At 46.3% G+C, this 22,838-nt stretch overlaps 1 protein-coding gene across 1 annotated transcript in view; it reads left to right on the forward strand.

Annotated features, from left to right (window-relative positions):
* LOC124033517 (semaphorin-6D-like) overlaps positions 1-21,880 on the forward strand; it is a 39,467-nt gene extending 17,587 nt beyond the window's left edge. Inside the window, 12 exon segments of the mRNA XM_046345537.1 lie at positions 1,594-1,811; positions 2,080-2,211; positions 2,781-2,936; positions 3,106-3,279; positions 6,861-7,001; positions 7,302-7,379; positions 8,852-8,910; positions 9,445-9,501; positions 10,122-10,352; positions 13,802-14,046; positions 17,515-17,632; positions 17,635-21,880. Of these exon segments, the coding sequence (XP_046201493.1) occupies positions 1,594-1,811; positions 2,080-2,211; positions 2,781-2,936; positions 3,106-3,279; positions 6,861-7,001; positions 7,302-7,379; positions 8,852-8,910; positions 9,445-9,501; positions 10,122-10,352; positions 13,802-14,046; positions 17,515-17,632; positions 17,635-18,719 (2,694 nt within the window). The 3' untranslated portion in view covers positions 18,720-21,880.
* The last annotated feature ends 958 nt before the right edge of the window (positions 21,881-22,838 follow it).

Below are 22,838 nucleotides of genomic sequence, written 5' to 3' on the forward strand. Positions count from 1 at the left end.
AGCTCTAGCCCTAGTCCCCCACAGTCCAACACCCAGAGCTCTAGCCCTAGTCCCCCACACTCCAACACCCAGAGCTCTAGACCTAGTCCCCCACAGTCCAACACCCAGAGCTCTAGCCCTAGTCCCCACAGTCCAACACCCAGAGCTCTAGCCCTAGTCCCCACACTCCAACACCCAGAGCTCTAGCTCTAGTCCCCCACACTCCAACACCCAGAGCTCTAGCCCTAGTCCCCCACACTCCAACACCCAGAGCTCTAGCCCTAGTCCCCCACACTCCAACACCCAGAGCTCTAGCCCTAGTCCCCCACACTCCAACACCCAGAGCTCTAGCCCTAGTCCCCCACACTCCAACACCCAGAGCTCTAGCCCTAGTCCCCCACACTCCAACACCCAGAGCTCTAGCCCTAGCCCCCCACACTCCAACACCCAGAGCTCTAGCCCTAGTCCCCCACACTCCAACACCCAGAGCTCTAGCCCTAGTCCCCCACACTCCAACACCCAGAGCTCTAGCCCTAGTCCCCCACACTCCAACACCCAGAGCTCTAGCCCTAGTCCTCCACACTCCAACACCCAGAGCTCTAGCCCTAGTCCCCACACTCCAACACCCAGAGCTCTAGCCCTAGTCCCCCACACTGCAACACCCAGAGCTCTAGCCCTAGTCCCCCACACTCCAACACCCAGAGCTCGAGCCCTAGTCCCCCACACTCCAACACCCAGAGCTCTAGCTCTAGTCCCCCACACTCCAACACCCAGAGATCTAGCTCTAGTCCCCCACACTCCAACACCCAGAGCTCTAGACCTAGTCCCCCACACTCCAACACCCAGAGCTCTAGACCTAGTCCCCCACACTCCAACACCCAGAGCTCTAGCTCTAGTCCCCCACACTCCAACACCCAGAGCTCTAGCCCTAGTCCCCCACACTCCAACACCCAGAGCTCTAGCCCTAGTCCCCACACTCCAACACCCAGAGTTCTGGCTCTAGTCCCACACAGTCCAACACCCAGAGCTCTAGCCCTAGTCCCCTACAGCCCAACACTCCAACACCCAGAGCCCTAGCCCAGAGATCTAGCCCAGTCCCTACCATATATCCCAGTCCCCGTCATATAGCCCAGTCCCTATCATATAGCCCCATCCTATAGCCCAGTCCCCGTCCTATAGCCCAGACCCTATCATATAGCACCGTCCTATAGCCCAGTCCTATAGCCCAGTACCTATCAAATAGCACCGTCCTACAGCCCAGCCCCTATTATATAGCCTAGCCCCTATCATATAGCCCAGTCCTATAGCCCAGCTCTGTCCTAGTTCAAGGTTAATCAGACTGAGTAAAGAGGTGTGTGTGAATCAGGTTTAGGGCTAAGAGGTGTGAGTGTGAGGTGTTTGTTCAATCGGAGCTTCAAACAAATGTCCTCTCTGACACAGGGTCCTGGATAAGCATGTGTGTGCGCCCGCGCGTGTGCTTGTGTATGCGTCATTGTGCGTCACACTGTGAGGCCACAGGATGAGGCAGATGTCTTATTCAGAGGGAGGAAGTGTTTTAGTGATGCTGATTGCAGAGTCTCTCTCTCTCCCCCCTGCTCCCCCTTTCCTTTCCAGGCCGTCTACTCCAGAGTGGCTCGTATCTGTAAGAACGACGTAGGCGGGTCTCAGCGTGTGTTGGAGAAACACTGGACGTCCTTCGTCAAGGCCAGACTCAACTGTTCTGTTCCTGGAGAATCCTTCTTCTACTTCGATGTTCTACAGTCCATCACTGACATCATCAACATCAACGGAGTTCCTTCTGTGGTGGGAGTCTTCACTACACAGATGAACAGGTAAGGATGGACACACTGAGGCTGCATCCCAAATGGCACCCTATTCCCTGTATAGAGCACTACTTTTGATGAGGGACCATAGGGATCTGGTCAAAGTGGTTCACTATACGGGAATAGGGTGCCATTTGGGCTACACTCTTTGTAATATTGGTGTAACAGATGTGTAACAGATGTGTTGTTATTGTGAATCTCTTGTTGTGTGTGTTTTCTCCATATCTAGTTAATAGTAGTTGTGTAACAGTGTGTGGTTGTGTTCCTCTCTCTTCAGTATCCCAGGGTCTGCAGTGTGTGCGTTCTCCATGGATGACATAGAGACGGTGTTCAGAGGACGATTTAAAGAACAGAAAACACCTGACTCTGTCTGGACCGCCTTCCCAGAGGAGAGACTGCCCAAACCCAGGTATGTACCTGTACCTTTCCCTAACCCAGGTATGTACCTGTACCTTTCCCTAACCAAGGTATGTACCTGTACCTTTTACCGAACCCAGGTATGTACCGGTACCTTTACCCTAACCCAGGGATGTACCTGTACCTGTACCTTTACCCAGGTATGTACCTGTACCTTTCCCTAACCCAGGTATGTACCTGTACCTTTACCCAAACCCAGGTATGTACCTGTACCTGTACCTTTCCCCCCACACACACACACACACACATTATTAGCAGTAAATAATTAATCTGATATTTAGACGCGTAGCTCAGCTCTCTCCCACACGAAGTCCACAGAGCTGCTCATTATGGTGGTAAATAATGAACATTCTAATCCTCTGTTATGACTTCATGTTTACGGTGATACAGCAGCACGTCTCTTTGTTGTCCTGACAGGCATCTGCTCCTCTCTCGTACCCTTACCCCTCTCCTCAGTTCAATTCAATAGTCAACATTATTAGTCCCTACAGGGTGATGGTAGCTGGGCTCATGTGTGACCTGTGTTGACCTTTGACCCCTCTCTGACCCCTATGACTCCAGGCCAGGCTGCTGTGCGGGCCACGGCCAGGCTGAGTCCTATAAGACCTCTATAGAGTTCCCTGATGAGACCCTCCTCTTCATCAAGTCTCACCCCCTCATGGACTCCTCCGTGCCTAACATAGGAGACGAGCCCTGGTTCACCAAGACACGCGTCAGGTAAGCACACACACAAGAGTTGCTTGTGGGATCTAAATTCCCGGGTAACAATCAACAAAAAACGAAATTAAAATGCTCATTTGTAGATCGCACGGATGGCCTTTAAATACTGTCTTGATAATTCCTACTGAAGTCTGACTGTCCTCCTGTCTTGTCCTTGTCTCTCTAGGTACAGGCTGACAGCCCTGGCGGTGGACAACGCGGCTGGTCCACATGGTAACTACACGGTGCTGTTCATTGGTTCAGAGGCGGGCGTGGTGCTGAAGGTTCTAGCCAAGACTTCCCCTCTGTCCCTAAACGACAGCATCCTATTGGAGGAGATTGACCTGTTTAACAGAGCCAAGTACGGAACACTCACAACACGTCTCTCACTGTCTCTCTCTCTTACTCTCTTTGCGTCTCTGTCTTAGTCTCTGTCTCTCACTGTCTTTCTCTTTTTTGGTCTCATCTCTCACTCTGTTTTTTTCTCTTTCACGCTGTGTGTCTCTCACCGTCTATCTCTCCCTCTCTCTTCCTCAGTCTCTCGCCCCTCTCTTTCTTCTTCTGTCTCTCTCGCTCTCCTCTTCCTTCCTCAGTCTCTCGCTCTCCTCTTTCTTCTTCTCTCTCTCTCTCGCTCTCCTCTTCTTCTGTCTCTCTCTCTCTCTCCTCTTTCTTCTTCTGTCTCTCTCTCTCTCTTCCTCAGTCTCTCTCTCTCTTCCTCAGTCTCTCTCTCTCTCTTCCTCAGTCTCTCTCTCTCTCTTCCTCAGTCTCTCTCTCTCTCTCTTCCACAGTTTCTCTCTCTCTTCCTCAGTCTCTCTCTCTCTTCCTCAGACTCTCTCTCTCTTTCTCAGTCTCTCGCTCTCCTCTTTCTTCTTCTGTCTCTCTCGCTCTCCTCTTTCTTCCTCAGTCTCTCGCTCTCCTCTTTCTTCTTCTGTCTCTCTCTCGCTCTCCTCTTTCTTCTTCTGTCTCTCTCTCTCTCTCCTCTTTCTTCTTCTGTCTCTCTCTCTCTCTCTTCCTCAGTCTCTCTCTCTCTCTTCCTCAGTCTCTCTCTCTCTCTTCCTCAGTCTCTCTCTCTCTTCCTCAGTCTCTCTCTCTTCCTCAGTCTCTCTCTCTTCCTCAGTCTCTCTCTCTCTTCCTCAGTCTCTCTCTCTCTTCCTCAGTCTCTCTCTCTCTCTTCCTCAGTCTCTCTCTCTCTCTTCCTCAGTCTCTCTCTCTCTCTTCCTCAGTCTCTCTCTCTCTTCCTCAGTCTCTCGCTCTCCTCTTTCTTCCTCAGTCTCTCGCTCTCCTCTTTCTTCCTCAGTCTCTCGCTCTCCTCTTTCATCCTCAGTCTCTCGCTCTCCTCTTTCTTCCTCAGTCTCTCGCTCTCCTCTTTCTTCTTCTGTCTCTCTCTCTCCTCTTTCTTCCTCAGTCTCTCGCTCTCCTCTTTCTTCCTCAGTCTCTCGCTCTCCTCTTTCTTCTTCTGTCTCTCTCTCGCTCTCCTCTTTCTTCCTCAGTCTCTCGCTCTCCTCTTTCTTCCTCAGTCTCTCGCTCTCCTCTTTCTTCCTCAGTCTCTCTCTCGCTCTCCTCTTTCTTCCTCAGTCTCTCGCTCTCCTCTTTCTTCTTCTGTCTCTCTCTCGCTCTCCTCTTTCTTCTTCTGTCTCTCCCTCTCTCTTCCTCAGTCTCTCGCTCTCCTCTTTCTTCTTCTGTCTCTCTCTCTCTCGCTCTCCTCTTTCTTCTTCTGTCTCTCTCTCACTCTCCTCTTTCTTCTTCTGTCTCTCCCTCTCTCTTCCTCAGTCTCTCGCTCTCCTCTTTCTTCTTCTGTCTCTCTCTCGCTCTCCTCTTTCTTCTTCTGTCTCTCTCTCGCTCTCCTCTTTCTTCTTCTGTCTCTCCCTCGCTCTCCTCTTTCTTCTTCTGTCTCTCTCTCGCTCTCCTCTTTATTCTTCTGTCTCTCTCTCGCTCTCCTCTTTCTTCTTCTGTCTCTCTCTCTCTCTCTTCCTCAGTCTCTCTCTCTCTCTTCCTCAGTCTCTCTCTCTCTCTTCCTCAGTCTCTCTCTCTCTCTTCCTCAGTCTCTCTCTCTTCCTCAGTCTCTCTCTCTCTTCCTCAGTCTCTCTCTCTCTCTTCCTCAGTCTCTCTCTCTCTTCCTCAGTCTCTCTCTCTCTCTTCCTCAGTCTCTCTCTCTCTCTTCCTCAGTCTCTCTCTCTCTTCCTCAGTCTCTCGCTCTCCTCTTTCTTCCTCAGTCTCTCGCTCTCCTCTTTCTTCCTCAGTCTCTCGCTCTCCTCTTTCGTCCTCAGTCTCTCGCTCTCCTCTTTCTTCCTCAGTCTCTCGCTCTCCTCTTTCTTCTTCTGTCTCTCTCTCGCTCTCCTCTTTCTTCCTCAGTCTCTCGCTCTCCTCTTTCTTCCTCAGTCTCTCGCTCTCCTCTTTCTTCTTCTGTCTCTCTCTCGCTCTCCTCTTTCTTCCTCAGTCTCTCGCTCTCCTCTTTCTTCCTCAGTCTCTCTCTCGCTCTCCTCTTTCTTCCTCAGTCTCTCGCTCTCCTCTTTCTTCTTCTGTCTCTCTCTCGCTCTCCTCTTTCTTCTTCTGTCTCTCCTTCTCTCTTCCTCAGTCTCTCGCTCTCCTCTTTCTTCTTCTGTCTCTCTCTCTCTCGCTCTCCTCTTTCTTCTTCTGTCTCTCTCTCACTCTCCTCTTTCTTCTTCTGTCTCTCCCCTCTCTTCCTCAGTCTCTCGCTCTCCTCTTTCTTCTTCTGTCTCTCTCTCGCTCTCCTCTTTCTTCTTCTGTCTCTCTCTCGCTCTCCTCTTTCTTCTTCTGTCTCTCTCTCGCTCTCCTCTTTCTTCTTCTGTCTCTCTCTCGCTCTCCTCTTTATTCTTCTGTCTCTCTCTCGCTCTCCTCTTTTCTTCTGTCTCTGTCGCTCCCCTCTTTCTTCTTCTGTCTCTCTCTCGCTCTCCTCTTTCTTCTTCTGTCTCTCTCTCGCTCTCCTCTTTCTTCTTCTGTCTCACTCTCGCTCTCCTCTTTCTTCTTCTGTCTCTCCCTCGCTATCCTCTTTCTTCTTCTGTCTCTCTCTCGCTCTCCTCTTTCTTCTTCTGTCTCTCTCTCGCTCTCCTCTTTCTTCTTCTGTCTCTCTCTCGCTCTCCTCTTTCTTCTTCTGTCTCTCTCTCTCACTCTCCTCTTTCTTCTTCTGTCTCTCTCTTTCTTCTTCTGTCTCTCTCTCTCACTCTTCTCTTTCTTCTTCTGTCTCTCTCGCTCTCCTCTTTCTTCTTCTGTCTCTCTCTCTCTCGCTCTCCTCTTTCTTCTTCTGTCTCTCTCGCTCTCCTCTTTCTTCTTCTGTCTCTCTCGCTCTCCTCTTTCTTCTTCTGTCTCTCTCTCGCTCTCCTCTTTCTTCTTCTGTCTCTCTCTCGCTCTCCTCTTTCTTCTTCTGTCTCTCTCTCTCTCGCTCTCCTCTTTCTTCTTCTGTCTCTCTCTCTCGCTCTTCTCTTTCTTCTTCTGTCTCTCTCTCTCTCTTCTCTTTCTTCTTCTGTCTCTCTCTCTCTCGCTCTCCTCTTTCTTCTTCTGTCTCTCTCTCTCTCGCTCTCCTCTTTCTTCTTCTGTCTCTCTCTCTCTCGCTCTCCTCTTTCTTCTTCTGTCTCTCTCTCTCTCGCTCTCCTCTTTCTTCTTCTGTCTCTCTCGCTCTCCTCTTTCTTCTTCTGTCTCTCTCGCTCTCCTCTTTCTTCTTCTGTCATCCTCTTTCTTCTTCTGTCTCTCATTCTCTCTTGTCAGTAAGGGTATCAGGGCTAAACAGTGCCACTGTGATTACATCTGGAGAGTGAAACCGTAGACAGGCCTTTCTGATAAACAACCGATCAAGTAACCTGTAATCTGATTTCTGATTCTCATCTGTCTCCCCCTCCACCACCCACCCTCCCTTTCTCTCTCTCCCTACTCCCTCTCCTCTCCCAACCCATCTCTTCCCTCTCTTTTCTTCTCTCTGTCTCCCAGGTGTCTGTCTAACAGTGAGGATGACAGGCATATTTTGTCGCTCCATGTTGACAGAGACACACACAGTGTGTATGTAGCTTTCTCAAGCTGTGTGGTTCGCATGCCTCTCAGCCGCTGTGAGCGGCACACTAACTGCCACAAGTGAGTCAGACACAGACGCATACAGACACACACACACGCGCATTCAGAAACATGCACACACTCCACTCCAAGGTTACTTTCTGCTGTACCTGGTCACAGGTTTGTGTGTTTATTGATGTGTTTTTTCTCCATCTACATGTCATAAACACTGAGTACCTGTAGCACACTGGTTAATATACAGCCAGACAGAGGTTAACTGGTGCTGCCTATTTAACCCTGTATGGTGAACTGTATATTATTATTATTATATATATTATATCTACAGATATATGTTAACCCTGTGTTGTGTTTCTCCCCTAGGTCTTGTATAGCGTCCAGGGACCCCTACTGTGGCTGGATGCCTCATGGAGCCTGTGAGAGGATCCTGCCTGGAGTTCTGTGAGTACCAAGTATTACAATACTAAATAGTATGCATACTCAGGGCCCTAAAGTGGGATCAATTTGATCTCATATGCAACAAAATATTTTGTTGTGCGACCTGGAGTTTTTAATTTGGGAGCACCAGTGTAACCCCAAAAAATCTAAATATTTGTTTTTCTTTATTTTTAATAATAATGTTTGTAATGATAAGGCTTCGTTGTAACGTTGTTTCCAGAGCGCAGATTAGTTAGCACCATGATTGCACCATTAATCCAGTGGAAACTGCTAGTTTTTAGCCCAAGCATTTCAAAAGATCTGACTCATATTACTGGAGCAACATTTATCTCTTCCGGTCACGGATTGGCAGGACACATTTTACATTCATAACATGTCACGGGCCTTTCTAAAACTATTGGCAGGACACATTTTACATTCATAACATGTCACGGGCCTTTCTAAAACTATTTGCGGGCCACATTTGTTTTACACCTTGTTCAGTCATGTTTGTTAGCTCATTAGCTAGCTAGCAAACAACCTGGTAACTTTACCAGTATATCCAAACATTTGTTTTACACCTTGTTCAGTCATGTTTGTTAGCTCATTAGCTAGCTAGCAAACAACCTGGTAACTTTACCAGTATATCCAAACATTTGTTTTACACCTTGTTCAGTCATGTTTGTTAGCTCATTAGCTAGCTAGCAAACAACCTGGTAACTTTACCAGTATATCCAAACATTTGTTTTACACCTTGTTCAGTCATGTTTGTTAGCTCATTAGCTAGCTAGCAAACAACCTGGTAACTTTACCAGTATATCCAAACATTTGGAGGCACAGAAAGAAAGGAAAGGGAATAGCTTATTCAGGAGATCAATGATCAATGAATGAATGGAACAATGAATGGCACAAGCATTTCGCTACACCCGCAATAACATCTGCTAAATATGCGTACGTGACCAATAAAATTGTATTTGATTTGAATGAGAGATGTCCTGCATGACATCATCACAAATGCTCTTAAAGAGACAGCGAACAATTTTCGATGTAATGCATCTCAATAGGAAAATAGTGCTTTTACATAATGTAGAAACCTTATATTCCCCAAAATTACTTTTTCATTTCAATGACAGGTATCTGTATCAACATTTTAGGTTTTTATAATAAACACATGTATTTACAGGGTTCCATATGAGTTTTTAGGGCACAACATGGGCTGTAGAGCAGCTAGACTTCATATAGGCTACATCTCAAACCATTTCAAAAATCAGATTTTCTGGTTCTCCTAACCTTTTTAAAGGCGGGAGGACCAGTGCTACCAATGAAAAATGTAAATTTAGAGCCCTGTGCGTATTAAATATTACAATACTACCACACTACTAAGCTAGGGTACATACTACAGAGTTCAGGAAAAAACTTGAATAAAGGAAGGAAATGTTGGTTAGAGAGGTTTGGTTCTCGGCTCTAATCTTCTCCCCTCTGCCTCTCTCTTTCAGGACTGGTTATGAGCAGGATGTAGAGTTTGGGAACACGGTTCAGCTGGGAGACTGCCATGGTGAGCCCCTCCCATTCATACCAACCCATCTCTTTCTCACTCTCTCTTGCTACCACACACCATCAGTCTGCACAACCAACCAGTAACACACTACCAGTAACACCAGTAACCACACCATACCAACACACCAATCAGTAACCCTCCCTACATGGTTCTATGTTCAGTATTAACATACACATCCACCGTAGATCCACATACTGTACACAGCCAGGCCACCTGTAACTAATGCTGCCTACTTGGAGGGGAGAAACATAGACGTGCTCTACCAGTAGCAGTACTAAGACAGTGTTGCTATAGGAGACACACCAGGCCGAACCATAGAACTAGAACAGGGGATAGAGGCCATGCATAGCTGTCTCTCCTCTAGAGACAGACAAGACTTGGAGCAATAGGCCGACTCAGACAACCTGTCCTTTAGCTTTTTATCATTTGATTCAAAAGAACTACACTCTTAGTTATCGGGGCTTTTTTTTGTTTTGGGACTTTACTTTTGGGTTCCTTTATACTGATTTGTTGTTCCTTTAATTGTTTTAGTGTTTTTGGCCACTACATCTGCGACAGATTACAAATCATTTGGTGACCCGACCTCTGGTTAGTTGGATCTTTTATTCAGCTGGTTTCTTTCTTTCCTTGAACTCCGAACCCCTCTCTCCTTCCATCCTTCCTTCAACGCTGCTCACTCTTCATCTTATTTAACAAACCTCCTCTTCTTCAACACCTTTTTATCTTCTTCATCATCTCAACAAACATCATCACCGGGTCTCGTCAGAAATCTCCATCTCCACACGGACTCATTTCCTCACTTCATCTTCCTCACGCACCTCCTCTTTACTTCCTGCATGCTCACTCGGCGCCCCTCCCTCCTCTGATGTCATCACTGCTATCACTGCTAAATCATCGCTGCTGTGTACCAAAGACCTTCCTCAGACAACTCTCACCCTTTTCCCCTTTCAAACTGTATCCTGTCTCAACAAAATGAATCTGACAACTGTATTTCTATGACTGGTAATGATAAATAAAATAGCTCTTGAATCAGAAAATGTATGATTTTTTCAAACAGCATTATCATAAAACATAAAACCTATTATGTTATGTAAACTAACCCACATGTGCGTACACATACCAATCCATGTCTACTAACCAGGATGTAAGCTAACAGCCTGCTGGCCTCATGTCTACACACCGTGTTAACAGTTTGTTTGTCACCACAGACATGGAGTTGTCATCTACGTCATTCACAGACCAGCCCAGTGGGCCCATACACCCCCCAGTACCCCCAGTACTCACCCCCACCCTGAGCCCCCATCCTGGGTTTGGTCCTGGGGAAGGGCCTGGGTTGGGGCCTGGGGCTGGTTTTCCAGACCTGTATGGCTCAGGGTTTGTGCAGCAGGATGACCCGGCCACCTCCCATTCACTAGAGTCACTCCCAGGGGGCCTAGAGGGTAAGGCCTAGCAGGGAGAGAGAGAACTGCTGCCACCACACTGTATGGAGCCCTGACGGTCACACACAGTACACACAGTACCAGTACCTGACACACACACACACAGTACCAGTACCTGACACACACACACAGTACCAGTACCTGACACACACACAGTACCAGTACCTGACACACACACACAGTACCAGTACCTGACACACACACACACAGTACCAGTACCTGACACACACACAGTACCAGTACCTGACACACACACACAGTACCAGTACCTGACACACACACACAGTACCAGTACCTGACACACACACACACACACACACAGTACCAGTACCTGACACACACACACACAGTACCAGTACCTGACACACAAACACAGTACCAGTACCTGACACACACACACAGTACCAGTACCTGACACACACACACACAGTACCAGTACCTGACACACACACACACAGTACCAGTACCTGACACACACACACACAGTACCAGTACCTGACACACACACACACACAGTACCAGTACCTGACACACACACAGTACCAGTACCTGACACACACACACAGTACCAGTACCTGACACACACACACAGTACCAGTCAAAAGTCCAGACACATCTACTCATTCAAGGGTTTTTCTTTATTTTTACTATTTTCTACATTGTAGAATAATAGTGAAGACAACAAAACTATGAAATAACACATATGAATCATGTAGTAACCAAAAAACACATTATATTTTAGATTCTTCGAAGTAGCCTTTGTCTTGATGGCAGCTTTGCACACTCTTGGCATTCTCTAGACCAGCTTCATGAGGAACTTGTTGGTTGTTTTGCACACTCTTGGCATTCTCTAGACCAGCTTCATGAGGAACTTGTTGGTTGCTTTGCACACTCTTGGCATTCTCTAGACCAGCTTCATGAGGAACTTGTTGGTTGCTTTGCACACTCTTGGCATTCTCTAGACCAGCTTCATGAGGAACTTGTTGGTTGCTTTGCACACTCTTGGCATTCTAGACCAGCTTCATGAGGAACTTGTTGGTTGCTTTGCACACTCTTGGCATTCTAGACCAGCTTCATGAGGAACTTGTTGGTTGCTTTGCACACTCTTGGCATTCTAGACCAGCTTCATGAGGAACTTGTTGGTTGCTTTGCACACTCTTGGCATTCTAGACCAGCTTCATGAGGAACTTGTTGGTTGCTTTGCACACTCTTGGCATTCTAGACCAGCTTCATGAGGAACTTGTTGGTTGCTTTGCTCTTGCATTCTAGACCAGCTTCATGAGGAACTTGTTGGTTGGCACACTCTTGGCATTCTCTAGACCAGCTTCATGAGGAACTTGTTGGTTGCTTTGCACACTCTTGGCATTCTCTAGACCAGCTTCATGAGGAACTTGTTGGTTGCTTTGCACACTCTTGGCATTCTAGACCAGCTTCATGAGGAACTTGTTGGTTGCTTTGCACACTCTTGGCATTCTAGACCAGCTTCATGAGGAACTTGTTGGTTGCTTTGCACACTCTTGGCATTCTAGACCAGCTTCATGAGGAACTTGTTGGTTGCTTTGCACACTCTTGGCATTCTCTAGACCAGCTTCATGAGGAACTTGTTGGTTGCTTTGCACACTCTTGGCATTCTCTAGATCAGCTTCATGAGGAACTTGTTGGTTGTTTTGCACACTCTTGGCATTCTAGACCAGCTTCATGAGGAACTTGTTGGTTGCTTTGCACACTCTTGGCATTCTCTAGATCAGCTTCATGAGGAACTTGTTGGTTGTTTTGCACACTCTTGGCATTCTAGACCAGCTTCATGAGGAACTTGTTGGTTGCTTTGCACATTTGTGGAAAGCAATTCCACAAATGAACTTTTAACAAGGCACACCTGTTAATTGAAATGCATTGCAGGTGACTACCTCATAAAGCTGGTTGAGAGAATGCCAAAGGTGTGCAAAGCTCTCATTAAGGCAAAGGGTGGCTACTTTGAAGAATCTCAAATATAACATATATTTTGATTTGTTTAATACTTTTTCGGTTACTACATGATTTCATATGTGATATTTCATAGTTTTGATGTCTTCACTATTATTCTACAAGAAATACCCTTGAATTAGTAGGTGTGTACATTTTTGACTGGTACTGTACACACACACACACACACACCACATGCACGCACACACACCCCGCATACACACACACGCATACACACACACACACCTTCACACACACACACACACACACACACACACACACACACACACACACACACACACACACACACACACACACACACACACACACACACACACACACACACACACACACACACACACACACACACACACACACACACACACACACACACACACACACACACACACACACACACACACACACACACACACACACACACTCAGGGGCAGGTATTTGGGATTACCATCAATTGATAGAGCAGATTACATTTTTCAGATTTTGTTATGATTTATATTTCATCCAACTTCATGTATTTTGATTTATTTATTGATTTATTGTCATGATTATAATGATTTTCTACATGGTGAAAATGTATTTTCTCCCTTTTTAAACAATTCTTTCATTATCTTCAAACCATCTGCACTTCTATATTCTTTCTTCAGACTCTTTATTTTGCCCTCGTTTCTCTCTCTGCCAGTAGACCCTATAACCCTGGCTGTTACAGTTGAAGGGTTAACCCTGTTCCCGGGTGTAAAGGGTTAACCCTGGGAGTTTTGTAACCCTAGGAGCGTTAGAGCACGTCCCAGGCCTGTCCATTAACCCCTCCGGCTCCAGGACCTCTCTCTGTCTCTCTCCTGCTCTGTGAATGTTTAACTCGTCCATGTCTGTGGTTACTAACCAAGCTGCAGTCTAGAAACAGAACAGCCTCACCTTGTAGAGAACAAACTACAACCTCTTCCCATTGACAATGCTGGGGAGTCAATGGTTCATTGTCTTTCTGATTTTGTGAGAACAAGTCTTTCTCTGTCCTGGTTAGGAATACACTAACCCTGGTTAGGAATACACTAACCCTGGTTAGGAATACACTAACCCTGGTTAGGAATGCACTAACCCTATTTCTATCGGGACAAATGTTTGACACTTGGTAGGGAAAAAGCAACACTTCAATTCTTCCTCTTCAAACTAACATAAAACTACTTCTTCTAGATTGGCTTACATCACCGGAGTGGTTGTGGGGTCCTAACCATTTTCACCATGTATTTACAATTAAGAATGACGAGAGTGGAAGCCAATCTGAATGGTTTTGGCAACGATAAAATCCCTGTTGGATAGCGGACAGAATACCTTTAAGGGGAAAAGCAGAGAAACCATGCATTACTGAGTGTCTACAAACACACCTGATATAGAGGTGTAGTGTAAAACTGTGATTGGCTGTGATTGTGTGTGTCAGGGTGTTCGTTAACCAATGGGGTGTGTGACTTCAGGTGTGTGGGAGATCCAGGCGGGAGAAGCCAATCAGATGGTCCACATGAATATCCTGATCAGCTGTGTGTTGGCTGCCTTCCTCCTGGGTGCGCTAGTGGCCGGCCTGGTGGTGTTCTGCTACAGAGACTCCTTCCTCCGCCACAAGCCCCGGCACGCCCACAAGGATGCAGAGTCAGCCCCCTCCTGCAGCGACTCCACCGGATCCTTCGCTAAGCTCAACGGGCTCTTCGACAGTCCTGTCAAGGTAACCTGAAGCCCTGAATACAGAGTGCAATTTATGAGTCAACACATTATTCAGTAACCGAGTGTTACAGACTGACATTGTCGTTGTATCTTATGTAGATAGATAGAACCAGAGTGTGAATTATACAGTGACATTCAGGGTGCGGCGTCCACAATTTATTTTATTTTGGGGGACGGGGGAAATAGACATCTGCATGTACTCTGATCACTGGAAATAGACATCTGCATGTACTCTGATCACTGGAAATAGACATCTGCATGTACTCTGATCACTGGAAATAGACATCTGCGTGTACTCTGATCACTGGAAATAGACATCTGCATGTACTCTGATCACTGGAAATAGACATCTGCGTGTACTCTGATCACTGGAAATAGACATCTGCGTGTACTCTGATCACTGGAAATAGACATCTGCATGTACTCTGATCACTGGAAATAGACATCTGCGTGTACTCTGATCACTGGAAATAGACATCTGCATGTACTCTGATCACTGGAAATAGACATCTGCGTGTACTCTGATCACTGGAAATAGACATCTGCATGTACTCTGATCATTGGAAATAGACATCTGCATGTACTCTGATCACTGGAAATAGACATCTGCGTGTACTCTGATCACTGGAAATAGACATCTGCATGTACTCTGATCACTGGAAATAGACATCTGCATGTACTCTGATCACTGGACGTAGATCTGTTTACAAAACACCAAAAAGTGTGCCTACTGACATTCGGCGAATACCATTGATTAGGCCAAATTAATTGCTGCTTCTTGCTGACAAATTTAAATGTTTTGTTCCTTGAAAAGTCAAGACAACTGAAATGGGTCTGAAACTGTCCTGGGGAAAATGGGTGGTTACCCTAACACACATGGTCAATTTACTAGACTAGGCTACAATGTGTAGGCCTATAGAGTACCACAGTATGAGTCATAATACCCTCCAATCGTTTTTCCACCATACATTTTTCCCATAGAGGATTTTAGAAACACTTCAAATAAGGGCTGTGTTTCGCGTAGGTTTACTTTGGCATGACGTTTTAATAACCGTGTAAATCTCTAGGGCAAGGTGATTTTTATCAAAATAGTCGCCTGTGTTTATCCCTAAAAATTAAACGCTAAACTATAAATACCATGATTGATCTGGACAAGCCTGCCAAATAGAGGCAAAGGTAAGAATCTCTGGATTAACTATCTGTTAGCTAAATGTAGCAATTCTGTAAACTGTCTTGTGCAAGTTTTAACTTGACACAATACCTGTTAGCAAAGGTGTCAGCTAGAGACGACGTGCAGAAGCCTGCAGGGATTTGTAGTCTTGCATGATGTCTACGTTGTTGCTAATTAGCATTTTCAAACCGAAAAGTAAATAGAGCTGACTATATTGATAAAAGTCACCTTGTCCGAGAGAGATTTACATGGTTATTAAAACGTCACGCCTGGGTAAGCCTCCACGAAACACAGCCCTTATTTTAAGTGTTTCTAAAATTTCCCTATGAGAAAAATTAATGATGAAAAAACGATTGGAACCACTTCCATGTTTGACCGCTAGGTTTTATGGGTATTGACATCTCCACTGTGGGGTAGCCAGTGATGTAGCAGTAAATAAATGGTGGGTGAACTCTGATTGCCGGTTGCAGTGAAAAAAGTTCCGCGCCCTATACTTTCAATGCATTTTTCAGAAAAGAAGGGTCAACTGCATTTTGTTGCCTTTACCCTCCACTAGGCCTACACTGCCAGTAGCCTACGCTCTCAACTGAAGCAATTTTACACACATGAACATAAACAGAACAGGTAGCCTACATTCAATATAATGCACAAGTTGAATTCTTAGATTCTTCACAGATCATGTGACATAAACCACAACCTTTCTTTCCCTACATTTATGACATTACTGATAGTGTAATTTGGAATTATTAAGCATTTAATGATTGAATTAGAACATTGAACTTAAACCCTGTACTATTCCTAGATCTTGGAGATCTCGGAAAAAGCACTAAGTGTAACCATGCCTATGTAAAATGTCATTATCCAAAATAATGTAGGCCTATGCCATTACCAAATCGAAGTCTTCTGAAGAGTCTACTATAGGCGTACTGTCATTAATGTTGGATGGAATGGTTGCGCATTGCTATTTAGCTGTAGGCTGGTTGTCTAGTGATATTGGAGACAATCATCAGCTGATCCAGGCAAGAAAACTGATATTGATTGAAAATAATAAAGCTAAATAAATGGTCTACTTCTGGTCGCGGACGGCACAGAGAACAGCGATACCCGCGCCCGCCTGAGAAACAAAGCAATGAGCGCTCTGAACAGCTGACTGACAAAAGCAAACCATTATGAATGAACGGATATATCTAATGCATTGGAATTAAAGGCTATTTTTATCAAGGGGACTTGGCAAACAAATGGCGAAAGTGAACAAGTGCAAAGAAAAATCTGTGTTTAAAGGAGCTCAGCTGAGGCTGGAATTCAGCACTAGTGAGTGGACAGTGCTGTGGACAGGGAGACGTGCAGCCTCATCGAAATAAATGGTTTAAACCATGACAGAAAGGTGGGGGTGTTTGATTAATTTGTCAACATTTATTTTCATATTTACCACTGCTTTTAAACAAATAGGAGAATAGTTAACCCCTCAAAGTTGGACTTTTGTTTCATTCAGGGGAGCTGAGCCCCCCCGGCTCCCCTGTAATTCACATTTACAGTGCCTTCGGAAACTCCAAGTGGGCTGTCATGTGCCTTTTACTGAGCAGTGGCTTCCATCTGGCAACTCTACCATAAAGGCCTGATTGGTGGAGTGCTACAGAGATGGCTGTCCTTCTCAAAGGTTCTCCCATCTCCACAGAGGAACTCTAGAGCTCTGTCAGAGTGACCATTGGGTTCTTGGTTACCTCCTTGACCAAGGCCCTTCTCCCCGATTGCTCAGTTTGGCCAGCAGGCCAGCTTTAGGAAGAGTCTTGGCGGTTCCAAACTTCTTCCATTTAAGAATGATGGAGGCCTCTGTGTTCTTGGGGACCGTCAATGCTGCAGACATTTTTGGGGGTATTGTGTGTAGATTGCTGAGGATTTATTTTTATTTAATCCATTTTATAATAAGGCTGTAATGTAACAAAATGTTGAAAAGTAAAGGTCTGGATACTTTCTGAAGGCACTGTATGTATGTATGTATGTATGTATGTATGTATGTATGTATGTATGTATGTATGTATGTATGTATGTATGTATGTATGTATGTATGTATGTATGTATGTGTGTGTGTGTGTGTGTGTGTGTGTGTGTGTGTGTGTGTGTGTGTGTGTGTGTGTGTGTGTGTGTGTGTGTGTGTGTGTGTGTGTGTGTGTGTGTGTGTGTGTGTGTGTGTGTGTATGTGTGTGTGTGTGTGTGTGTGTGTGTACAGTATGTACAGTATGTTTTGGCTGAAGGAACCAAATGAACAAAGCCCTCTCTTCTGTCCTGTCTTGTCTCCAGGAGTACCAGCCAAGTCTGGACTGTCCCAAGCTGTACACCAACTTACTGAGCAGTGGTAAGGACCTGACGCCTAACGGAGACACCAAGACCATGATCCTCCGGGACGGCTGTCAGCCCCCGAGCTGGCCGCCCTGCCCACCCCCGAGTCTACCCCTGTGCTGCAGCAGAAAGGCCTGCAGCCAATCAGGAACCAATGGGAGCGAGCCAATCACCACGGGAAGATCAACGGATCCAGGAAGAACTCCAACTCTACCTCCTCCTCCATTGCCAAGAGTCCCCAGTTCCACCCCAGTTCCCCCCCTCCTCACCCCCAGCCCCACGCCCACCCTGCGCTGGGACACTCCCACATCCCCAGCGCCGTCGTCCTTCCCAACGCCACGCACGAATACCGCAGTGGTTACCATGGAAACCCGACCGACGACGTCACGCCGCCGCGCACCCTGGACAGGAAGCCAGAGAACATGGAACACCTGCAGGCCACGCCCCCTCATTCTAAAGGAAGCAGGAAGGAGCAGAAGAGGTCGCTGGATGCCAGGAACACACTGAACGACCTGCTGAAGCACCTGAACGATGCTAACACGGCTAACGCTAGCTCCAAGGCTATCCTCCAAGAGGGGGCCGGCTCAGCGCCCCGACCCAGCAGACAACACCTGATGCTGGAGCCTCTAGGGGACATCACTGAGGTTCCCCCCAAGGTCCCCAGCCGAGAGGCCTCTCTTTACTCCCCCTCCTCCTCCTCCTCTCTGCCCAGGCACAGCCCCACCAAGAGGGTAGACGTCCCACTGCCCTCCACCCCTAGCTCCCCCACAGGCAGCCTGGGTATGGGAGGAAGCATGAGCGGCACCCTGGAGAGGAGGTACGGCTCTCATCACAGGATCTCTTCTCACAGACACTCACTCACCGCCACCTCTCCCAACGGGGTCAGTATGGGGGTGTCGTTGTCCCACCAACACAGTATGAACAGAGGGGGGTACATGCCCCCCACCCCTCCCTCCAGACTGGACTCCCAGAGGGGGCTTCACTCCCCCCATCAACACCCCCACCCCCCCTCCCTGTCCCGCCAGAGCAGCTACAGTGGGCACGGCTCGCTCCCCCGCCAGGGGCTTAAACGAACCCCGTCCCTAAAGCCTGACGTCCCCCCTAAACCCAACGCCTTCACCCCACAGACTCCTCAGATGAGGGTGGTCAACAAGTACAGCTACTAGGACACCATAGACACTATGGAGTGTACTACCAAGGGACGGGGCAGGGGCACTACTGAGTGTGCTCTAGAGCCAGACTGGTTGTGAGAAGGCTTAGGGAGAGAGTAGGATCATGTGTGTGTCGGTGTGTGTTCCCAGTGGAATGATTCATTCCTTCACTCTAAAAAGAGAAAATCACACCAGATGTGACGTGGAGGTCTGTGTCTTGTCTTGTGGCTCCATGTTTCTCTCCATCTCACAACACACTGGTCAGTCTCCTCTAACCCTGACCCCTGGCCCTGACTCACTAACCCCAGCCCAGCCCCAGGACATAAGGCAGGATGGGGGTAGGGGTCCTGAAGGGGACTAGCGTGGCCCCCAGTGTGTAGCCTGGCCCTATGATCCCGACTGTGGACGGTACGAGGTCTAACTCCGAGAACTACTTGAAGAATGGGTCTGATGTCTCACTGTCACTAAGCACTGTCTGTTTGTGTCACAAATGGCACCCTATTCCCCTTTGTTGTCAACTACTTCTGACCACGGCACATAGGCCTGGTTGTACCTAGTGCACTATATAGGGAATAAGGGTGCCATTTGGGGGACACCCTATGTCTTCCCATGAATGTGAACTGGACTGAACTGAACAAGGAGGAGGAATACAATAGAACTGTTTGTATCTTATATGTCTGACTGATGGGGGAGAGCAGCGAGGAGACACACTAAACATAGTGTCCCTTTAGTGTCCCTTTAGAGGTGTTTAACTCAACTATAAAGACTGAGGAGGAAGGAAGGCAACAGAGAGAACACCACTGTGTGTCAGCTGGAGGGTAAAACCCAATGTACAGCAAACACATACACACACACTTTGCTTGGGGAGGTGAAAGGCCTGGCTGCCTACGTACCCTAACAGGGACCCTCTGTAACTCACTGGGATAACTACTAAACACGTTTGCTGCTATTGGTTTATGATGAGTAATGTATGTTGAGTGTATTTAGTCCTCTTATGTGTCTGTACCCTACAGCTGCCATTGTCTCCTGGCGTGTGTGTGTGTGTGTGTGTGTGTGTGTGTGTGTGTGTGTGTGTGTGTGTGTGTGTGTGTGTGTGTGTGTGTGTGTGTGTGTGTGTGTGTGTGTGTGTGTGTGTGTGTGTGTGTGTGTGTGTGTGTGTGTGTGTGTGTGTGTGTGTGTGTGTGTGTGTGTGTGTGTGTGTGTGTGTGTGTGTGTGTGTGTGTGTGCGTACAGACCATGCAATTCAATGCACTGTTATAACAGGCTCCAGTGACATCAGAGTCCTCTATCAACACATACCACTCTTCTCCTGTCTCACACAGACACACAGATACAAACGGTCGATGCAGAGACCTTTCCTCCAGTCTTTCAATGTAGCAGAGTGGTATTTAGAAACATTTCATCCAAGCCACTTCAACAGGCTGGTGTTGTTTTGGTTTGGTTTTCTTTATTTTATTCAGAAATGAAAGACGTAAACATTTTAAGCAACACCAATGGGTTTAGTTCTGTCAGGTTGAAATGGCGTCCTGTAACATGTCTGTCTGTCTCACCTACCAACTGCATGTCCATCACTAGTGTTAGTCTCTGTGCTCCGTTGGGAGTTCACACACTGCTCTCTGTGTGGTAGTTGCCCCAAGGTACAGATGCAGGATCAGCTTACCCTCTCTCAAACCTAATCTTAACCATTTCCAGGGTAACTGATCTTAGATCTTCGGTTCTCTGGTTGCCATTTTGGTTCCAGAGGCAGTGTTGTGTTTGCAGTTTCCCAGTGAGTGTACAATCACACCAACATTTACCAATGTGTCCTACCGAGTCATGCTGGTAATGACAAGATACTGTACATATTATAAATATATGAGTATACATATTTTTAGGCCAGTTAACCCCAATCTGTGCATCGTGTGCCTTAATTCAACGAATGATCGATATACAGAAATATTGAGGGAAAAAAGTGATTTGGTCCTGAATGTCATTATTGTTACAATATAACCTAAGCAACTCTGATTATTTGAATTCAGAGTGAAATTTGTGTTCTGCATTTCAATTTGTATTTATCTACCAAACTGCAGTTATTTTGATTCTAGAACTAAGAGTCGGTTTAGTCACCAACATTCCATTACAGAATGCAGACTGAAGCAAAGCATGCTGGGATTACAGTATCCGTATATGACCTCATGAAGAAGAAGGCTGCTGATAGAACAAGCTGAGGTTCCATGCAGTGAATGTACTATTATGGCAAGGGGATGTAGACTGACTCTTGTCTTTTCTCTAAACGCTTTGCTTCAAAACACTCAGCTCAACATGGCACTATACAGCCAATATACAGTAAACAGTCAATACAGTACTCAATAAACCATCCAACCCAGTATTAAGGTAAACACTCCGGGTAATTATTATAGATCAAAGATGTGTATCTAATGGCTTAATAAACTGTTCCATTAGAGTGAGCAGTGGTCATGTGACCGGGACATGTAAAACAACAGGATGTGGGTCAGATCTCACATTGACATTGAGGTTCATGATTTGGGTACATTTACTTTATTTGGGGAATTAATTTGTCTGCCTGTTTGGAACCCGAAGCCACATTTTGTTTCAAAAAGATAATGGTATTAATTAAAGTCTGTTGTCTATCAGTCGTCCTCTGCTAACCAGCGTTTGGGCTCACACACACACACACACACACACACACACACACACACACACACACACACACACACACACACACACACACACACACACACACACACACACACACACACACACACACACACACACACACACACACACACACACACACACACACACACACACACACACACACACACACACACACCCCTGTTCCATGCGTCCAGACATGCTGTGCTCAGCTGTCTTGTGCATTGCCATATTGACCTGGATCTTTGTGTTGCAGTGTCAGTCTAAAGCCTTCCTACCCTCCTGTCTATCTATGCTCTGTGTGTGCAGATGAACCAGCCTCGTTGACATTACCTTTCTAATACTGTTCTGATTGGACAGTAAGCCCTCCTGATGTTTGTTCAGAGTGTTTGTAGATATGTTGTAAAGTTGGAACTGTGAATGTGTACAAAATGATCGTCTTTTGTTTCAGGACTTCTTGTTGAATTTTTTTTAACACGGCATGTATAGTTGAAATAAAATATTACTGCACAGAATTCTGATTCTGAGAGAAACCCTTGTTTTTCATGATTCTCAGAAGACAGCGGATTAGACCAGTGACTCTCTAATCCAGTTAGTGAGTACAAGATGCAGCAATCACTGAACTCACTAGAGGAGTCAGACATCAACATACTGTTCATGTTCAACTGTATTGATTTAGCAAAGCTTTTGTTTAATTAGAGTTTCATGAGTGAAATCTTAACTGGGACACTAATGCCTATATTTATACTAGTGTTCATTCTTCAACATATCCCACAGCAGAAGAACAGGCTATTTGCCTCCATGCACCCCTGCTATCATCACAAACCACTAGCTAACATCAAGCACTATTTACACCTCTGCCAAACAATGTCCTGTTTTCCTCTGGCATTGAGTGAGCTACAAATCTACAGTTAAACATGTAAGACAGCATTGTTTCAGAAATAGACATTCAAAATGTGGATGGAGATTTGTTAAGATTTGGTGTTGCAGGCCAGGCTGTTTCTGCTTAGGGTTGCCAATAAGTCATTGTTGCCTTGCCAATAGTGTTGTTGTCTTGCCAACAACAATGTTGATTTTTTGCATTTCCAAAGCTAAGTAGTGCTGTTGCATGCCTAGGCTTTCGCTTAGAGGGCTTACATGGTCTTGAGATTTGCAGATGACCTTGGTTCGATTCCCTTTTGGTCATAGCAGCGCAGGATTGGTGATTAACATCTGAGAGGAGATCTGTTGCAGAGCAGAGGGTATTTGTGTGTGTGTGTGTGTGTGTGTGTGTGTGTGTGTGTGTGTGTGTGTGTGTGTGTGTGTGTGTGTGTGTGTGTGTGTGTGTGTGTGTGTGTGTGTGTGTGTGTGTGTGTGTGTGTGTGTGTGTGTGTGTGTGTGTGTGTGTGTGTGTGTGTGTGTGTGTGTGTGGGGTCATGTGGGAAAGTTTCCAGAGTGGTTTGTTTCCGTGGAGATGAACATCAGGTCCCTTCCTGCTCT

The sequence above is a fragment of the Oncorhynchus gorbuscha genome, linkage group LG04, assembly GCF_021184085.1.
Source record: "Oncorhynchus gorbuscha isolate QuinsamMale2020 ecotype Even-year linkage group LG04, OgorEven_v1.0, whole genome shotgun sequence".
Taxonomy (NCBI): Eukaryota; Metazoa; Chordata; class Actinopteri; order Salmoniformes; family Salmonidae; genus Oncorhynchus; species Oncorhynchus gorbuscha.